Raw genomic sequence first — 19,391 nt, forward strand, 5'->3', positions numbered from 1 at the left:
CTACTGAGCTGGGTGAAATATGGCCCAACATCACAATTTGCATATAAGAAATAATTGATTTTCAGTGGGTGTAAGTGATAGTGATGAAAATCCTTGGATTTGTACTTTCTGTGTTCAAGAATGGTCAACTTCTATCCATAAATTCTACACTAAATTCTGCTCAGATGTGGACAAAGGTCATGTCTCAGAAAGAGATTTAAGCACGTGCTTGGCACCAACCATGTCTAGTCTAAATCATTTCCAACTGTACCTGTGTTTGGATCCTTTTTGCTGCATTGCAGCCCTCGTGCTCAGTTCACACGTGCAGAAGAGGTTCTTGACTCCTAATGCAGCATAAATTCACACAACTTTTCTCACCACAGTGTTGCTGTTCTGCATAATCTTAGCAGGAAGGACATAAGGTAAGGCATAATGTACTGCAGATGGCTGGGAACACAGAGTTGTTTAGATGTGTTAGTAATCTGAATTGCACTTGAACATTTGCTGACAGCAAAAGAGACAGCAAGGGGAAACGTATACCTTTCTGTGGAAGTTTTAACTTACAGTTCAGTTAATTGTTTATAGAGGATGAAGAGTTAATTTTGAAACTAAACAATGTGAGTTGATGTACATCACAGTTAAGGGTTCGTTTTCTTATAGACCGCAGCTTACACCGTGGTGGCTTCTGAAATCTCGTGTGAGTTTAGCCTGGAGGTGTAAGGTGCTGCAGTAGGTGGCATCGCTTTACCTGCTGCTGGTGTTGCTGACAGACATGCTATTCTTTCTTAGGAAAGGAGAGCTATGAAGCCCCCTGTGGGGAAAGCATGTTGTTTGTTTGAATCTGGCATAAAAGCAAACTGATGTACAGAAAATATACGAAGATATAGATAAGTAAATAGGGAAGGAGTGAGGTAGATAGATCAATAGGTCGATGGATAGGTAGACAGACAGACAGATAGATAAATAGACGGATCAGACCTTGGAAGATATTTGCAGCATATTTTCATTACAAAAATGTCATATAGAATCTGAAATTACAGATAAAGTTCTCACAAAATCATCAGTTACAAAGCAGCTGGTATCTCTGCCTCTCCTTGGGACATCAGCCTTTGCTGTCACACCAGAACTTCTCCCCATGCACGCTCTCAGGAGTGCCAATAAACAATTTCTGTAATATTCATTGACTTTTGTCAAACTCCATTCTTCAGTTTGCCCTGGTTTTATTTGCTTGCTTGTTTTACTGAAAGCTGAGTATTGAACCTATTTTAGTTTTGCCTTTTCTCATGAGGCATAAAACGTTGAGCTAGATTTTTACTAATTGCTATTATATCAGTTTACTAGGAAAAGAGCATATTTAGGTAAGGTACAATGATAAATTATATTGACTGCCAGAGAGAATAGCTGATATCCCGTTAGAGCTCAGCATCATAAACCATGTCTGTGGACACCTGATAGTGTATACATGCAAATGCTGCTGATGGCAGTCTGAAGCTCATTCCCAGCCATGTATTGCTCTGGAGCAAGCTAAAATAACCACACAGCTCTAGCCAGAGCTGCAAGGATTGGTTTTCATTTTGTACTGTGGATCACTGCTTGCCACTGTTTGCTTTAATAGTCATTAATTTCCCACAGCAGGATGGCAGGATCCCCTGATTTCATTCCTCTCTTTGTTCTTTGGTGACCTCTTGTAACTTTTCCACTTCATTTTATCTTTAAAATAGATACAGCACTTCTTCCTACTTGAGAGGGTAAAAATGATAGCAGTGAGTGAGTCACCGCATTGTTCCAGGGCTGTTATATAAACAGAGGCTGCTCTCACTTCTCACTTTTGTCCACCTCTTCTTGGCAGTCATTGCTCTCCTTTTTGTCTTTCTTCCTCCCACCTCTGCCCCATCCCATTTCCACCTGACCCCCAGGCGTGCACTGTGACAACTGGCAACGTTATCTCCAGTTTCTGCCCCTGTCTTTGTTTATACAGACTCATACCTGATTATCTTAGCAAAGGACTGAGCGTTAATTGATATTTGAACAGTTCTGAGCGTGTTGATGTTACTCCTGGTACAGAGTCAAGATCTCAGAATAGCTAATTGCTCCTGGGATTTGCCAAACTTAAAAACATAAATAGGACATTATTTTTGCATTTTCATTGGAACAGAATTTGCTGAAACAAGGCATAACTGTGTCCTGTGAGGAAGTGATTGCAGAGGGTGGGTTTTGGGAACAAGAGAAGATGAGCTGAACATTCAGTCCAAACTGATACATTTCTTCAAAACTGCCTGTTTCTCATGCAAAATGTGCAAGAGCACAACACCAAGCTGTCCTATTAGATTTTAATTAGATTTTAAAATATAACCCTGAGCAATTAACCAAGGGGCATGTGGCTGCATGGTGTTGGGTGGCAACATCCTGGTTTGCTGCTCTGATCACCTTCAGGGCACAAGGGGCATCTATTTCTGTGGTGGGTCATCTGTGTTCTTGTTTCAAGGGCATCTCCAGCTGGTCACAGCATGCACATTAACAACAGCAGATAAGCTTGCACCTGGGTCATAGCAATCCCCACTATCAGTGCAAGATGGGAGTTGTAAGGATAGACCAGAGCCCTGCTGAAAAGGCTTGGGAGTATTGGTGGATGGCAAGCTGGACATGAGCCTGCAATGTGCCCTCACAGCCCAGAAAGCCAACTGTGTCCTGGGCTGCATCCAAAGCTGCCTGGCCAGCAAGGCGAGGGAGTGGTCCTGCCCTGCTCTGTGTTGGTGAAAATGTATTGGGAGCTTCCCTGCCAGATGATGTTTATGGATCTGAAGAAACTATAGATTGTTCTTCCTGTGCTTTTCTCCATAACAAAGATCAAATGTGTTTACCTGTTCTCTCAGTTTGTGTAATTTCAAGAGACACTGTATTGCATCTGGAAACTGTGATACGCTTTTTCTGCTTCTCTACACATTTAATAATTTCATGCATTTAATAATTTCATGCATAGTTCTATGTGACAGCTTCCTGTATTTAAGGATTAATGAACATTGAACTCTTAGCCTGTCCTCCACTATAAACACTTTGTTTCTCCCCAGATTAATCTACTCTTCAGTTCTTCAAGAAGCAGCGTCTTGCACCCAGAATTTAAGAGTTTCTCATAAATGAATCACAGAATCATTTGATTGGAAGAGACCCTTATGGGTCATCTGGTCCAACTCCCCTGCAATGGACAGAGACAGCTTCTCAGACAAAGTGCTGGGCGTCTCATCCAGCCTGACTTCAAACATCTCCAGGAATGGAGCATTTCTCTGGGGAACTCAATCCACCACCCTTATTGTAAAAAACATCTTCCTTATATGCAATCTAAACCTCCTATTTAGGTCTGAAACTTATTTACTTGCTTTGAGATATAAGATCCTTGAAGTCTTTAAACTTAGCATATCAGTCTCCTACTCAATATAAGTTCTGGGAAGCCTTCACGTTACTCATCTTCATTTTACTTCCCACAAAAGTTACAGATATTCTCCATATCTAATTTTACTGCCTTTTTACTCTTAGCTGACTTCGCCTTAAGGACTATCTGTGGCTATTTATCAACACTGTAATTATAAAGACAACTTAATGTAGGAGAAGTGGCCACTAAAATTCAGACTGGACAGTAATTCCAGTTTGTTGTCATGTAGCCTTGTCTAGAATTTTAAAGGCCTCTTGCACTCTACTGCTTAATCTTCCAGCTATTCATTTACACTTACAAACCCAGGAGGCCACAATGTCCTGTTCCATTTGTTTCCTGCTATTGGTAATCTCTTACAGTGCATTTATTTCAGTTACCACGGTATGTCTGGTGCAGATAAGTAATACTTCAGCCTTGAAATAATCTCCTGTTCCTATCTGTTCTACTAATTAATTTTGTAATGGAGCCCTGTTTACTTTCTTTAACAAACACTGAGGTGATCAATCTAGCAGAAGTGTTTAGTGAGCCATTGAATCCCTGCATTCAACTTTCTCTGTAAGGTTTTTAATATTCTTAACAATATGATGTTTTTTGGACTCCAGTTTCCAAACCATTAACTATTCCAGTTGTTAACAAAAAAAATGTTGCTTTCCGTATGATGAAAAAGGCATGCAAGAAAAGAAAATGTCTCTAAGGAGACACTCAAGAAGTGAGAAAATGCTATTTGCTTTATTTGTTAGCCTTGAGCAGCAGTACATTTTCAGCTGTGAAAACCAGACAAACATAAATCAGTTCACAGAGCTCAGAAGGCATAAGGTGAAAATGTCAAGAAAATAGTTGGTGAAAACTGTGAAATTATAGAAAAAGCCTTTGTAGAGAAATATGGCAACTGAAATTTCCAGTGTGTTTGTGTACATAAATATAACCATGGGGTCAGTTGGCGTTAGTTCATCTGAGAAGATTTTTCTTACCTTTTTGGATTTGCTTTGAGTAGGATTTCAAAATCTAATATTCAGTTGCTAACTCAGATGTGGTTTGTCCCATCTAGAAGCAGTCAAGACAAAAGACTTTTTAATTTCAGGCAAACTAGTCTGAAATCTGAAAAGAAGGTGAAATCACAGCTCAGTTGGCTAAAATCAAACTGAAGTTGATTAATTGTGGCCTGTAGCTTGGTAGTATGAGATGAAAATAGCTTAGTCATGATGATTGGATTATTATTGGATATTAGTAGTAAGCAGATGGTTGGACTAAATGGTTGTAGACATATTTTCCAAGCTCAGTGATTCCATGATTATTAAGGTAACATGAGTTCCTTGATCTGTTTGTTGGATCCATGCTTGTTTGATTCGCACTGTCATGACTGTCTGGTTTCAGACTGTGGTAAAAAACTTATGGTTCTATGGCCTTCCCTGGGACCAGAAGAGGGAGAAATGTGCATGGGAAAAACAGCAACTCTAATTGCCTTGTCAATAACAAAGAAACTTTTTCTTCCCTTCCCTTCCCTTCCCTTCCCTTCCCTTCCCTTCCCTTCCCTTCCCTTCCCTTCCCTTCCCTTCCCTTCCCTTCCCTTCCCTTCCCTTCCCTTCCCTTCCCTTCCCTTCCCTTCCCTTCCCTTCCCTTCCCTTCCCTTTTTCCCTTCCCTTCTTTTCCCTTCCCTTCCCTTCCCTTCCCTTCTTTTCCTTTCCCTTCCCTTCCCTTCCCTTCCCTTCCCTTCCCTTCATCCTGGGGGATGCTGAGTGCCTTCCTTTTTGCTGTTGCAAGATAAATAGGCACAGCCAAATGAGTCAAGAGGTGTAACAAGGCCTTCTAATCTGGTGGCAAACTCAGCAATTAGGCTGAGTTAATGCTGTAAAAAATCCTGTAAAACCACCCACCCCCTCTAACACTCACTGCAGGCATTGCTGCTGTGTGTTGGAGCTGAACCACCCTACTAGTAACCACCTAGGTGTTACCAGCAGTGCTGCAGTGGTTTGACAGTTTGAAATCATAGTACCAGCTTCTGGAAGTAAAAATACCTCTTTTCTATTAATACAATGCACTTTCAAAGTATGATAAGTTACCGTTAATAAAATCTACATTTACAATTTTTCATCTTTTTAGAGTATAAAATATACCTCGGTATATTAAGCCTAAGGTTTTCAAAAGACATTTCAATGTCCTTTGAGCTCTTTGTGATTCTGGATGCTTAAAACCCTCAGGCTCATTTAAAAAATAACATCATGTAATATTTCAGCTCAATTTTCTTTGCACATGATTAAAAGATTCTGTATGTTAGATCTTAAGAAAAAAAAAGTGGGAAAAGGACTATTTCTTAATTTTACCAATTCAAGGCAAATAAATGAGTTAGAATTTCTAAATTAGACTCAGTTTATTTTATTTACGTTCCTTTCTTGACAGCCACGTGAAACTTTAAATGCTCCCAGGAAAACAAGATGAAGTGACAGAGGTTTAAGATGTCTGTAAAAACAGCGTGTCTGCAGTTCTGAAGAATCTGACTAATTTCTGAATGGCTAGGTTCATTTTTGATAGCATACCGGAGTGCAGGTAGGCTGCATTTAGATAGCAAGCCACCTTAGAAATCCCTTCAAGGTACAGCAAGTTCTATAAGTGTTTGTTCTTAACATCAGTAGATAAGAGGCCAAATCTATGGTTTGCTGGGGCACACATACCCATTAATTTCAAGTAAGCAAGCTGATAACATATTTGGACTACACGTGTGTTTTTTGTAGTAACAGGAACACATCGTTTTCCATATTGCACAGCTTCAAAAATATATGATAGCCTTATATTGGAGGTTTCCTGAAGTAGCCTATGACAGCTGTGCCATAAGATAATATAAAGAAAATGCTCTTCATGTCATCATGATTATTGGAGATAGGCCCCGCAGAGCAGACTGTGTGTCCATGTCATGCAGTATTTGACTCAGGGCAACTGAGCCTTCAGCCCAGTGAGGACACTGTGCAACCCAGTACTGAGCAGTTCCACAGGCACTGGCTTTCATGCAAGGACCCAGAATGCCCTGATAGGTGCTGTGCATCTTCTCCATGTCTTATGCTGCCTTTAAGTACCATGACAATAACATCCTCAGAACACAGTTTTCTTAACAATGTTTTCTTGTTCTAAATACTTAAGAGTCTAGAAAGGGGATCTGGACCCAAATTTTCCCACTTGTGAATAAGCAAGTGGACTGGCTTGATTAGGGACTGAGGAGCCATTTTCTCTGCTTTCGTTCAACCCTTGACTCAAACAATTTTCAGGGCATTAACTCAGCCTCAGTTTCCCATTCTCCCTTCTTTCTAATCTGGTGAGGAATTGATAATTTTTCTGAAAGGACTAATAAAGCCGTTAATCAGATGATTGAGTTTTGCATGGAGGTTTCTGGTTTAATTCTTTGCAACTGCCTATGTGTAATGGAAGCTCAGCAGATTATCATACTGGTAGCATTCAAGAACAGGAAAGTGATTGTTCCCCTGTACTCAGCACTGGTGAGGCCGCACCTCGAGAACTGTGTCCAGTTTTGGGTCCCTCACTGCAAGAAAGACATTGAGGCCCTAGAGCGTGTTCAAAGAAGGGCAACAAAGCTGGAGAGGGGTCTGGAGCACAGGCCTTACGAGGAGCGGCTGAGGGAGCTGGGAATGTTCAGCCTGGAGAAGAGGAGGCTCAGGGGAGACCTTATTGCTCTCTATAACTTCTTGATGGGAGGTTGTAGTGAGCTGGGGGTTGGCCTCTTCTCTCGTGTCATTAGTGATAGAACTAGAGGGAATGAATGGCTTCAAGCTGCGGCAGGGGAGATTCTGGCTAGACGTTAGGAAATACTACTTCTCTGAAGGAGCGGTCAGGCAGTGGAATGGGCTGCCCAGGGAGGTGGTGGAGTCACCCTGGGCAGGTGTTCAAGGAACGTTTGGATGTTGTGTGGAAGGACATGGTTTAGTGAGAACCATTGGTGATGGGTGGATGGTTGGACTGGATGATCTTGTAGGTCTTTTCCAACCTTGATGATTCGGTGATTCTGTGATCAAGAACCAACAAGATTTCCGATCTTTGCTCTTTTTACCACTGAGCATAACCTTGCAGAACCAAAAGTCTGTTTTATTAGCAGCAGATGTCAAACAGTCCTGTCAAAATGCCAGGGTTTATTTGATAGCAGTGATAGTTTTGATACCATACCTACCTGGAATAAATCTGGCTTTTTGTTAAACATCCAGAAGTGTTATTTGCATGCTGGAGAAATGTGCTATTTTTTTATTTATTTTTTTTTCCCATTTTCTGGAGGATGTGATTTGCTGAGAGTGGATGATGACATTTTAATGGGTACCCTGAAATTGATCAGTGGCAGATCCGGGCATGTTTGAAATGTTTATGTGTAGAGCATTAAATAGCTAATAACTAGTAAGCGTTGATGGGGAAGAAAGAAGTAAAAGGCTTGGGTACAAAGTTATTCTTTTTGGAAATGGTGTGTGATGTTATGGGGTTGGCTGGCATTACAGAATCCCTGTGTCATTGCAAATTAAAATGGTTTTGAAGTCGTTCAAGTCAACCATTCCATATTCATCTTCTGTGTCAGAAAAAGGCTTTTAATGTGACAATCAGCTTACTGGGACATTATTAAATCATTTAATCCAGTTGTTTGCTGAGTTCCATGCCCTGATCTCTTATAACCATGGAAGATTATGTATACATCAGAGAAACAGTTTTTTGATGAGCATGTTTGTTTTGCTCATAGAGCTTATAACGCTCGTGTTTTGCTTCTACCTTCATTTCCACTTAATCCAAAGAGTTCATTTGAGTAATTTGTTTCTTTCCAGGTTTATAAATACCTGAGGTGTGGGAGCCATAGTGGTGAGGCTGGTCTCTTTTCAGTAGTGCGCAGGGACAGGACTAGGGGTAATGGGATGAAAATACAGCATAGGAAGTTCCGCACGAATGTGTGGAAGAACTTCTTTACAGTGAGGGTGACGGAGCACTGGAACAGGCTGCCCAGGGAGGTGGTGGAGTCTCCTTCTCTGGAGATATTCAAGACCCGCCTGGACGCCGACCTGTGTGACATGGTGTAGGGAGCCTGCTTTGGCAGGGGGGTTGGACTCGATGATCTCTAGAGGTCCCTTCCAACCCCTACAGTTCTGTGATTCTGTGATTCTGCATGGGTGGCCTTTCTGGAGAGTCTTTCAGCAGACGTTGTGAGGCTGTGTTCACAGGGCACTATAAATAAGGGCTCTGGAGCAGTGCCTAGCCCATGGCCAAGCCTCCCCTGTGCCGTCCTCATGTCCCTTTCCTCTCTGGACTCAAGATCTGTCAAATGCATTTCTGCTTTCTTTATGCTGGTTTACATGCTTTAGCAAATAAAACATGGTTGTATCAGCACAGTGTATCTGTATTTGGCTTCTGTTTGACATTTCCACTTGCAAAATTGCTACAGCTGGAGTTGTGAGCAAATGATTTCTTTATTATTCATAAGCAGCAGGTGCTGCAACAGCCTTTTGGCTAGAGTTGTACTCTCTTGGTCCATAGTTTCTATATATTTGATTAGATGGTGTCGTGCTGCTCAGATGGGATGCTAGTACTTCAATAAACGTATTCTGTTACACAATCAGCTATATAGCGCATTATCATTATTTTTTCCATAAATCACTTTTAGTTGACAGCTTTCTGTTGCCACTTGGGATTTTTCCAGCAATAATTTGCATCTTTTTTTGTATGGCGTCTTAAAAATATTTGGAAGTTAATATAGCGTGGACTTGATTGTATAATAACTGTTGCCCTTGTGGTTTTGCTGGAGCACATCAAGCAGCTACCCAAGCAGGACTGACATATTTATCTTGATTCATATATCATTTATGTCTTCTTCAAGAAATGATCTTCCCAAGATCCAGTATAGCAGTTTTAGCACCTGCCATTGTCATGGTGCTAAAAATCAGGTGCCTGTCCCCAGCAGGATGGTGGAGTGCAGTGCAGCTCGTTGCACAGTGGAAGGGCCAAATGATGCTTCTGTGAAAGGTGGCTCCTAGCAAACATGTGGGGCACTTCCTTCTATCTTGCCAGTCAGCCCAGCACGTGTCCAAACTGCACCCTACTCTAAGGAACCTGCCTTAGCGGAGGGTGGGCCTAGATGATCTCCAGAGGTCCTTTCCAACCACTATGTTCTGTTAATTCCCACTTCTCTAAGAAAGTGAATTGCTTCTGCCAGAGCCTCTACTGAGGGCTTGGCACTCACGTTCATTTGCAGTTCTGCTAGAGGAAATGTTGGCTTGTAGTGCTTTAGTACTGCTGCTACAGCTCTGCAAAAAGGGCCAGTGCAGAGATGAGTTGAACCAAAAAGCCCATTCATCCTTTCTGATCTATAGAAGATCTAGGGGAAGAGGAATCTGAAAAGAAGCCTGGGTCAGACTCAGCTACTGCTTATTTCTGGCCTGGAAGTGACCACCTCACATGGCCCCTGTAGGTTAAAGGCAAACCAACTTCAGCTGTGGCTCCAGCTGACCTTCATACTGAGTAAGGGGCTTGTTTTACAGTGAAATTACCTTGCAGAAAGGACAACAACTACAGCCAGCTCTACCTAACCCAGCTGTGCTTTCCCTGATACTTAACAGAGTTGCTCAAGCAAGAAAACACATTTTCTTCTGTGCCCAGAGAAGGAATTTTCCAATATCTCTAAAATTTTTCACTAAATAAAAGGTAAACAAAAAGCATGTTTGTATGGATAGATATTTACTGTATGATAACAGAGCACTCAGTGCATCTGATAGATACATGCAGATGGCTGTCCATATGGGGATGAGCCTATAGCAGGCACTGGCAGTGTATCACTGCATGCAGAGGAGCAGCTGCTGTTTCAGCTGGTGGCAGGCAGGGCAGGTCCCACCTTTGAGCTCACTGCTACCTGGAAGAATCAGCTCGGCCTTTGCTTTGATTTAAAAAGCAAAGATTGGGCTCAGTTTCATACACTGTACTAGTTTCATTTGCAGGCCGCATTGCTCAGAGTTGTTAGAACTATCACATGGAAGGAGAATGGGTGATGCACATTCAATTGCTGGCTTAAAGTGAGAATAAACTCCTGAATTGAGCATGGAAAACTGTTAAAGAGAAAAGTAATGGACCAAGAGGTGCATCCAAGGATGGCGTTAATATGACCTGCATGTACTGTCATCCTGAAACATGCAACCTACCTGAAGGAAATTATTAAATGAAAAATACCTTTTTCTTGCAGGTGCTGTTTCAGAAGCTGTCTAAGGAGAAAGCAGGTAAGACACAACATTACTTCTTCAGTGTTACTTGTTATTTGTGCAGTTGTATGCATTGATGGAGAACCTACGAGAATTGCCGATACTCCAAGTTTTATTCATTTCATATGCTTGCTATGATTACTTTCATGCCCTCAGTCATGAAGCAGAAGACTTATTTGGTTCTTAGGAAAGCTGGTAATTCAGCAACCTTGAGTTTACACCTTGAAATACCAGCTCTGTGATAACAAGGGTAACACAGAGCGTTTGTTGTCAGTGTCAGGGAGGAGCAAGAGGGCTCTCCATGGCACTGAAAGGCTTGTGGTATGCTGATGTATGAGAGTGGATCCTCTTGTGAAGAGGCTGGTGGCAGATTCCCTCTGCAAAATCATATAAAATGTAAATAATATAAGCACTGTCCTGGCCTTGCCCCCAGCGGCAGAGTCGTGATGCATTCCATCATTCACCAGCATGAGCTCACTCACAGTCAGTGGGGTTGGCAATATTAACAGCACTGGAGTGTTTGACTGATGTGGGAAGATGATTTATCTACAGCTGACATCCTGCAGGGCGCGGGGATCAGAGCAATTGGCAGAGTTATAAAAATGGATATGCAGACCTTCACTTCTGTTAGCAGGCCAGGAGCTAAGGAAAAGGTTTGGGTAGGCTGCAGTGCTCACAGAGGTCCTGATTCAGCAAGCTACTTAACACACAATTAAACCCGCATTTGACAAATCCAATTCATTGCAAGGCAGAGTAAGCAACTGCTTGACTGATTTGCTCAATTGAGGGTAAATGTCCTTATTATTAAATTGTAATAAGCACAATTAGGAACTATGGAGAAAAGAAAATGCGTCCCAGAATGTGAGATTACTGAAAGTTAATAACAGCCCCACAGCTCTGCAAGAAGAAATGTCCCCAATGTCTAAGGAAATCCTCATTCCCACAGAAGCTTTTGCCAGCTAGCGCTACTTAAATAAATCACAAAACAGCTGACCTCTGGAGCTCCCCATTTCCTACTGCTTTTTTCTGTCTCATTAGTCAACGCTTATATAGTGTGTGTCAATTAAAATGAAAGCAATTGGACATCTTTGTTGTAATTATCCATCTGTCCCCAGATGACTTAGCAAAGCCAGTTTGCTAACTCAGTGATTTCTCCTTGCTCAAAGCAGCACTTGCCTCTGCTCCGAATGGCACCCTCAGCTCTTTCCAAGGCCAGCACAGCCCCGTTAGGAGCAGAGCCCCTTTTCAGCTAGCATTGCTGATGCAGGGGCTGAGCTACTGGGAGTCCTGGCCTAGAAACTGAGCAAAAACAAGGCCAACACTGTGTTCAGGTACCTCATATGGGTCAACACATACATCGAGGCTGCTGAACGTAGTATAGGGTTAAGTATTTCCATTCAAGTGCTCTTCACAGTTATTTTTTTCTGCTTCATAGGGTATATGAGTGTTTATTCCATGATGACATTTGCCAATGGAAAATGTGCCTGTGCTTTTCCAAAGCCAAGTGAATTCTGTCAATTTTGAGATTGATTTAGCAATTTTTGATTGTTTGCACTGTCTGGATCAGAACCTCTTTGTGACAAAGAAAGATGGTTTTGTTAACAGCACTCCTGTCTTTGACTGTGATAAGTATTTGAATTGTTTTGTGATAACATAAATTTGGTCACTGGAGATGAAGTTTAGCACCCATTCAGCAGTTAGAAGACGATGGCTGAAATATGTGATAAAAATTGTGGCTCTTGATGCTAAATTGTTATTCTAACCACTGTCACATACTTGCTGTCATTGATAAGTGTTGCCCTTCATAGGACTGCCCCACTTCCATCGCTGTGCAGTATAGCACTCTGTTCCAGTTGTCATTGCCAATGGTTTTCTTCTTATACTTCCATGTCCTTCATCACTGTCCCCTGACCCCATCCTACATCTGTTTCTCAGGTGCTTTAGTTGCCTGCTGTGGAGAGCACCTCAATGAGCTGCTCCTCTTGCCATCAGATTGTTGAGGAAACGTTTTTAGCCTATGCTAATCACTGTTAAGACCTGACTGGCTGACGGTATGCATTCCTACCATCTCCTGTTATATCTCTTAGTAAAAATGATTCAGCTTCAGCATTCTGGCTGCCTGGTGTATTTGCAAGTTAGCACTGCACAGCTCAAGATGACCAACACAAAGCACAGTTCATCACTAGTAGGGAAAATGAGCTTTTACTTTGCTAACGAAAATTTGAAGTTAGATTAAAAGCTGACACATGCTGTACTTTAGTGATATGTATGAAGCACTAAATATAGCAGCGTGCTGGTGGATTTGCTGATGCATGGTAATGTAGTCTCTAGCAGAGCAGCAATGGGCTGGCAGGGAAGGTGATGCACTGCAGTAATATGATAAAGTCCTCAGGTGACCTTGGCCCCCGGGTATCCTTGACTGATGTGTTATGAAATTCGGATGGAGGCAGATGTGGTTCCAAGGCTTAACAAATAGCCTGATCCTGCATTATTTGTTCAGGCACTGTGCTAATTGACTTCAAGAAAAGATCTCCTTTACTTGAGAAACTAGAACTGACCTATATGGCAGCTGAATGACCACTGCCAACAAAAGGCCTGATTCTAGGAACTGAGAGGAAACTGCAACTCCATTTGCTAGATGCTGCCTGTCTCTCCAGGTCAAACCCATACAGTATTTCTGACTGACAGGTTGACTGCAGCATGAACAAGAAAATGGATATGGCTCACAGAACCATCCTCTACTGTGGCAATGCAGAAAGTGGTTGGTCTCTTTGAGCCTGTTATGTGACATGGAAGCTTACATCTGCTGGAGATGGAGCTGAGGTTATATCCATGAGCTTCCCTGTCCTACCCTCTGCACAAGAGGTTGGACACTGCAGTCTCTCCTAGACTTGAGATGGTACTTGTGACCCATGCTACTGTTATTCCAGCTACACAAGTTCACCCAAGATGAAATTCTGGCCTTAAAAACCAGAAGAAATAAAACCTTATCATCCAAAGCTCCTGTGCATTTTCTAGAAAGGTGAATGGGGTCGGTTGGATGTGTTTCCAACATAAAGTCGAGATGCTTACTTTGGCCTGAAAAATGATCAGGCTCTTCTCCCCACAGTAATATAGTGAAAATAAACTAGTGAATAGGCCACCAGGTGTTTGGTGGCCTTGGCCTGTTGAATAGTTACACTCTGTATGGTTCAATTTAGAAGCAAGTACACTTGGTCCTCCTTCTGTAGCCAGTGCGTTAGAGAGTCCTTTCCTTTGGCTTCTGTTCAACCGCTGTGCTTCTGTTCCATCTGGCTCCTGATGTTAGGTGGTGAGATTTGCTCTTCCTGCCTTTATGTTCCTTTTGGAATCAGAAAAGACGGAACAAACTCCTTCCTTCTTCTGAAGAGGAAAATCTTTGCTTTCCAGCTCCTCCCGTTGTACTAGGGCACTGAAGGCAAACTGTGGTGTTCAGCTCTTGCAATGGAAATGAATAAAATAAGAACCCTCTGTACATATTTCAGGATACTACTGTTTCTAAAAAGATAATAGAACATATATGTTTACTGTTTTACTACGTGAGCTTTACATGAAAGCTTGAACTATTAAGAAGTACTTTGAATCTTACATCGGAAACTTCACCAACATAACAATAAAAAAGGAACATATAGACATTTTATACACAATACTCAGTGTCCTTCTAAATGTCTTCCTCCATTTCCCTATTCAACATCTCTTTCTGTAACTTAGATTTTTTTGTCGATATTTGTAATAAAAACAAAGGAAAATATTTGAAAGACCAGAGCTGGTAAATCTTAAAAATACTGTATCTTCTATGATTGAAAATATGTGGTGAAATACACTTAACAAGTGCAAAAGGTGGTTGGTGTCAGGATGAAGATGTTATTAACAGCTTTCCTACTACAGCTCATTTTTCTTTACACCTTGGACTGCAGAAGATTTGAACAGTAAGCTGATAGATGGATTCGGGTTTGTATCTTCTCTTCTGACTTAGACATATCTGATGGTTAAACATTTTAAAGTATGCAGGGTACAAAATAAATTGCTGCTGTTTTCTAGTGCTGCCTAAGCATTACAGCTCTGAGAGAGGTGTGTTGTAGAATCAGCTGTGTAGGATGAGTGCCCTCCTTACACAGGAAGCCATCCCAATAGGCCTTGTGCTCCACTGGGCTCAGTGTTCCTTGCCAGACAGCATCACTGCCATCTAACAGTTGGCAAGCAATGACTGCAGGAGCCTCTTCCTATGGTGGGACCACTAGAGGAGGACAAAGACCCATGCAGTGTTAACAGCTTCCTGGACACCTTTCTAAGAAACCACAGAGTTGCTTTTGCAAGCTTTTCAACTGAAATTCACCCACTTTGTGTCCTTCCTGTTTTCTGTATTAGATTCCATCCAGGCCAGCAAGTAGCTAAGACAGAAGTGCTCATACAAATGCTGGTGCTTACTGAGCACTCAGCACAAGGAAAACTTCCACCATGGTGTCAAACCACAGCTGAAATGCAGTGTTAGGAGGAGGAAGGAGCTACAAACAAACACAACAGTCTTGCCAAACCACCCCATGCATCATCCCACTGCATGTGATGGCATTTATCACTTGTGAACATGAAGGTAGAGCAGTAAGAAAGGCAGGTTCCAGAAAGCAGGTAGGAAAGAGGTTGCTCTCTGTGTGGGTTCTGTTAAATGGTTCTTCTGGTCTTGCTATAGTGCTGGCTTTGACATGGGGGCTAGGAAGGTAATAGCTTTAGTCTTTTATTTGTAATTTGTTTACACTAGGTACATACGCACCTTGGAATACTTCTTCATTTCCAAGGACTTGACTCTAGAAGGCGACTGTGTATGTCAGTAAAAACTTTTTTAAGGTAAAGGTACAAAATTTTCCTTGGTGAAATTCTTGGGAAAACGAATGGTTTTATACCACGTTGACTTAAGCACCAATTCAGTCCAGGTACAAAATCAAGCAAGATGATTAAATAGTTGAATGGCTTCCCAGCACACTCTGTGCCAGGAACAGTTCTGCCTGATTGCTGAGAAGGTTTTTAGTATCAGCCACAAATTGATGAATAAGAAGGACCAGCTACAAAGTGCACATTGTTTGGAATTCAGATTGGGTGACTTCTGTGTGGAGATTTGAAAAGAAATGCTGAATTTATTGTTAAGCAATGTTGATTAAGAAATAATTTATTGCATGAAATAGAATTGGTAGTATTTTTGTAATTACTCAGACAGTTACAGTTGTCATTGTGTGAGGGCTGCTCCAAAAGTTTCTTTTATTCTCTTGGCCCACAACATCAAGAGGTGGATGTTGGTGGTACAACCATAGAGGTTGAACCTTCTCACCGATATTCCATCACATTTTGTTGCTGTGTTACAGATAGCAGCAGAGGGGCAGTCTGATAGAATGGAATCTGACATGGCACATGGAGCAAAGGTGTGCAGAGCCAACTATTGCCTAGTAGTAACATACTACTAAGAAATCTACAGCTTCTAGAGCCTGTAAGGATTCCTGCTTTAAATTCAGTTCTTCCTGTAATATGTATGTGGTATGGAATTATCCTTAACATAGCACTTGCTAGTGATAAATTCTTGCTTTAAAAGACAGAAAAATGGCCATCTATACATCTCAATTAAATTATATGGTTTGTTTTGGAAAGGACCTTAAAGATCATCTAGCTCCAGCTGACTGCCATAGGCAGGGAAACCTCCCAATCCCGATTGATAACTATAAAATTCTTTTAACATTGCCTTAATTCTGTCAAACAGTTCTAGTATAGAACCTAGCAGTGTTTTCCTGTAGTGTTTTAAGGATTCTGAATTTAAAGAACCTGATTCTGTGCTGATTGCAGTAACTGGCAATTTGTAGAGGGTAGGATTAGTCTCTTAGTGATACATTTACAGGTGTATAGAAAACAAATCATGTTTGTAAAGATGTAAAAGGATACATGATGCAGCATTTCTGCCTCGTGTAATTCCACTGATCTGAGAAAATGGAAAGCTGAGGAACATTACATTTCATGAAATACGTATTGTTTCTTTTAGCTAAGTCTTAAAGCTACGACTTACTTGGACTGATAACTAAGTTGTTTTGAGGCATGTTCATAGAATCATAGAATTACCCAGGCTGGAAAAGACCTTGAAGATCATCAAGTCCAACCGCAGCTTAACCAGAACCCTAACTCTAAAAACCCTACACTAAATCATATCCCTGAGCACCACATCCAAACGGCTCTTAAACACATCCAGGGATGGTGATACAACCACCTCCCCGGGGAGCCTATTCCAGTACCTAACTACCCTTTCTTTAAAGAAGTTCTTCCTAATGTCCAACCTAAACTTGCCCTGGCGCAACTTGAGGCCATTTCCCTTCATCCTGTCACTTGTCACCAGTGAGAAGAGACCTGCCCCACCCTCACTGTAAGAACCTTTCAGGTACTGGAAGCAGCCCATCCATGTTGGCAGCCCATCCATCACAAACATCACAGCTTTACATTACTGATCATTTTCTTCTTATAAAAACATGAAGGTTTAAACATTTACATTGAAGTCACCGTTCAAATCATTCATGAAGAGATTATTTTCTTGCACTTTGGTTCATGGGCAAGTTGCAGCCTTAGTGTTTCAGGATTGTCCTTTAAATGATACAGAAATTAGCCCATTTTTTGGTCAGAAAGCACTCTCCTCCACACACTTGAGACTCTTTTCTTCTCTTTGCCTCCTCTCTTGTCCCTAAAAGTGAGGAAAAAGTTTGCCAAGAAAACACATTTGTTTGGGCCATGGACAGAGGCAACCGATACTCAGTTGTAGTTTGGACTGCAAAGCTGGTAACAGCAGAGGGAGCAGATAATGTTGAGATTTCCTCTGAATTCCTGCTCTGTTTTCCTCCTATGATTACAGGCAGCTAGTGTGACTGTTCTCAGTCAGCATTTCCCACAGTCCATAAGACTTATCTGACAGCTGAGTTCGTGTCAGCTGTCCAAAACTAACTGGGAGATATCTTCCTTTTGCCACTCCTGTGCTGTTAGTGCTTATCAGTGACACTCTCCAACTTAAATGGCTGGTTAATTTACAGACGTACTGAGACAACTTCACTTCTACTGCAGCTCCACTGTGTTCAGAGAGTTGCACAGGGAAGGAGTTTGGCCGAGGTGTCTGAAAAGTGTAAGTGGTAAGAACATGATACGAGCAAAATCAAGAGCTGTGCCACAGTCCAAGCAAAAAGGAAGCTGAGAGCTTTGGCAAGGCTCCCACTTCAGGTTTCTGGGGTGTGATTCAACAAGGTGTTCATGTTTTACAGCTGGTGCTACAAGAGAAAAGATGTTATTTTACGGGAAAACAATTCCAGTGTTTCCACATCAAAATGTGCCTGTGTTAGAAAAGAACCAAAGGAGAAATAACTCACGGGATCGCAGAACACAAATTCTACTGAGAATCGTGACCACTTTCAAATCCGTTAGAGACTTTGAAAAATACAAATGAAACTGAGATTTTCATACTCAAGCTGAGATTTTTTAATGAGCCTACAATGGCTAAATACTGAAATCCCACTGAAAGTGGCCCCCAAGCACCTTTTCTGTCAGTGGGAGGAGAGAGGCATTCTCAGAATGTAAAATCTTTTCCAGCTGGAGCTAGTCTTCCTCCACAGATCTCCTCCAGCAGTGCAGCCAGGCAGCCGTTCTTGGGTGGGATGTTATAGGACAGCCTTCTCCCTCCATCTCCCCACCTCCTTTAGTTCTCTTTTAACAATGGGTTCCTAATATTAGGGCTTATGAATCTCACATCTATTACTTTTGACATTTTCTTAGATTTTTTGACTAACAGATTGTTAGAAAGACTGAAGTGTAAAAATGAGCATCTTAAAATAGTTTAACTCATTTAATTCAGTTAGCCTGAAATATCAGCACAAACAAACATTGCTGTAATCAGAGCACTTTGTTCATTGCTTTGCAGGCTTCTCTACACCATGCATATTTCCTGTCTACTATGTTTGTTTCATACAATCCTCTGGGCTCTTTTCTCTGAGCTCATTCTCTTTATATCCTACTTTGCAAAGTCCAGTTTTAGTTCCTCCTGTCTTACCATTTCCATCGACTATTCTGTTTCCTCTTAAATGCAGAGTTGCTTCTCAGTCTGCTTACTCTTCTGCTCATCATGACTTACGGTATAGTAGTCTCCTCTCTCTTGGCTCCACCCTAAACTTCTGTGTCCTCCAGAGCTCCCAAGTCCTCTATGGTGCTCAGTGAAATGGGCAATGGGCTCTACAAGTTCTAAAGCCACGTGTAACACTCATCTCCTTAACTTTGCCATCAAAACATTTTCTTGCTTTTCCTCTAGCTGGTCAATTCTCCTATTATGATCTACCATTACATCAGATGTGAATATGGGTGACTTAAAATCATAGCTTTTTTGTGCCAGGGTAGGGTATTTCTAGACTAAATGCCCAAACATAAGCATATCCAAAACACAGCAAAGGAAGCTATAATACACCCCGTTAGAATACAGATGTAAGATCCACAGTGACTCTCTAAAAGAAAAGAGAAAGCATTTTCATGGGAAAACAGGAAGAGATAAAACTTACCTGGACTTTCCAAGCTGGTATTCCAGAGATCTTCAAAACAGATAGGAATCAACCTGAGAAATGAAAGTGTGCGAAGGAAATATTTGTCCTTGGACAAAAACTTTATGAAAGATCATAAACAGCCACACTAAACTTGTTTGTCTTTAGAAAGAGAGGCTAATAATAGGTCGCCTATAAGACCTTTATGAGGAA

General features: G+C 41.5%; 1 protein-coding gene across 2 annotated transcripts in view; it reads left to right on the plus strand.

Moving 5' to 3' along the window:
* Positions 1-19,391, plus strand: part of STARD13 (StAR related lipid transfer domain containing 13) — a 271,061-nt gene that overhangs the window by 101,453 nt on the left and 150,217 nt on the right. For both annotated transcript variants that reach the window (XM_015852032.3, XM_015852033.3), the window contains exon 5: positions 10,611-10,644. In XM_015852032.3, coding sequence (XP_015707518.2) covers positions 10,611-10,644 — 34 coding nt within the window. The remainder of the gene's footprint in view (positions 1-10,610; positions 10,645-19,391) is intronic.

This window comes from Coturnix japonica, chromosome 1 (assembly GCF_054131305.1).
Source record: "Coturnix japonica strain WE chromosome 1, WE-NBRP24, whole genome shotgun sequence".
NCBI lineage: Eukaryota > Metazoa > Chordata > Aves > Galliformes > Phasianidae > Coturnix > Coturnix japonica.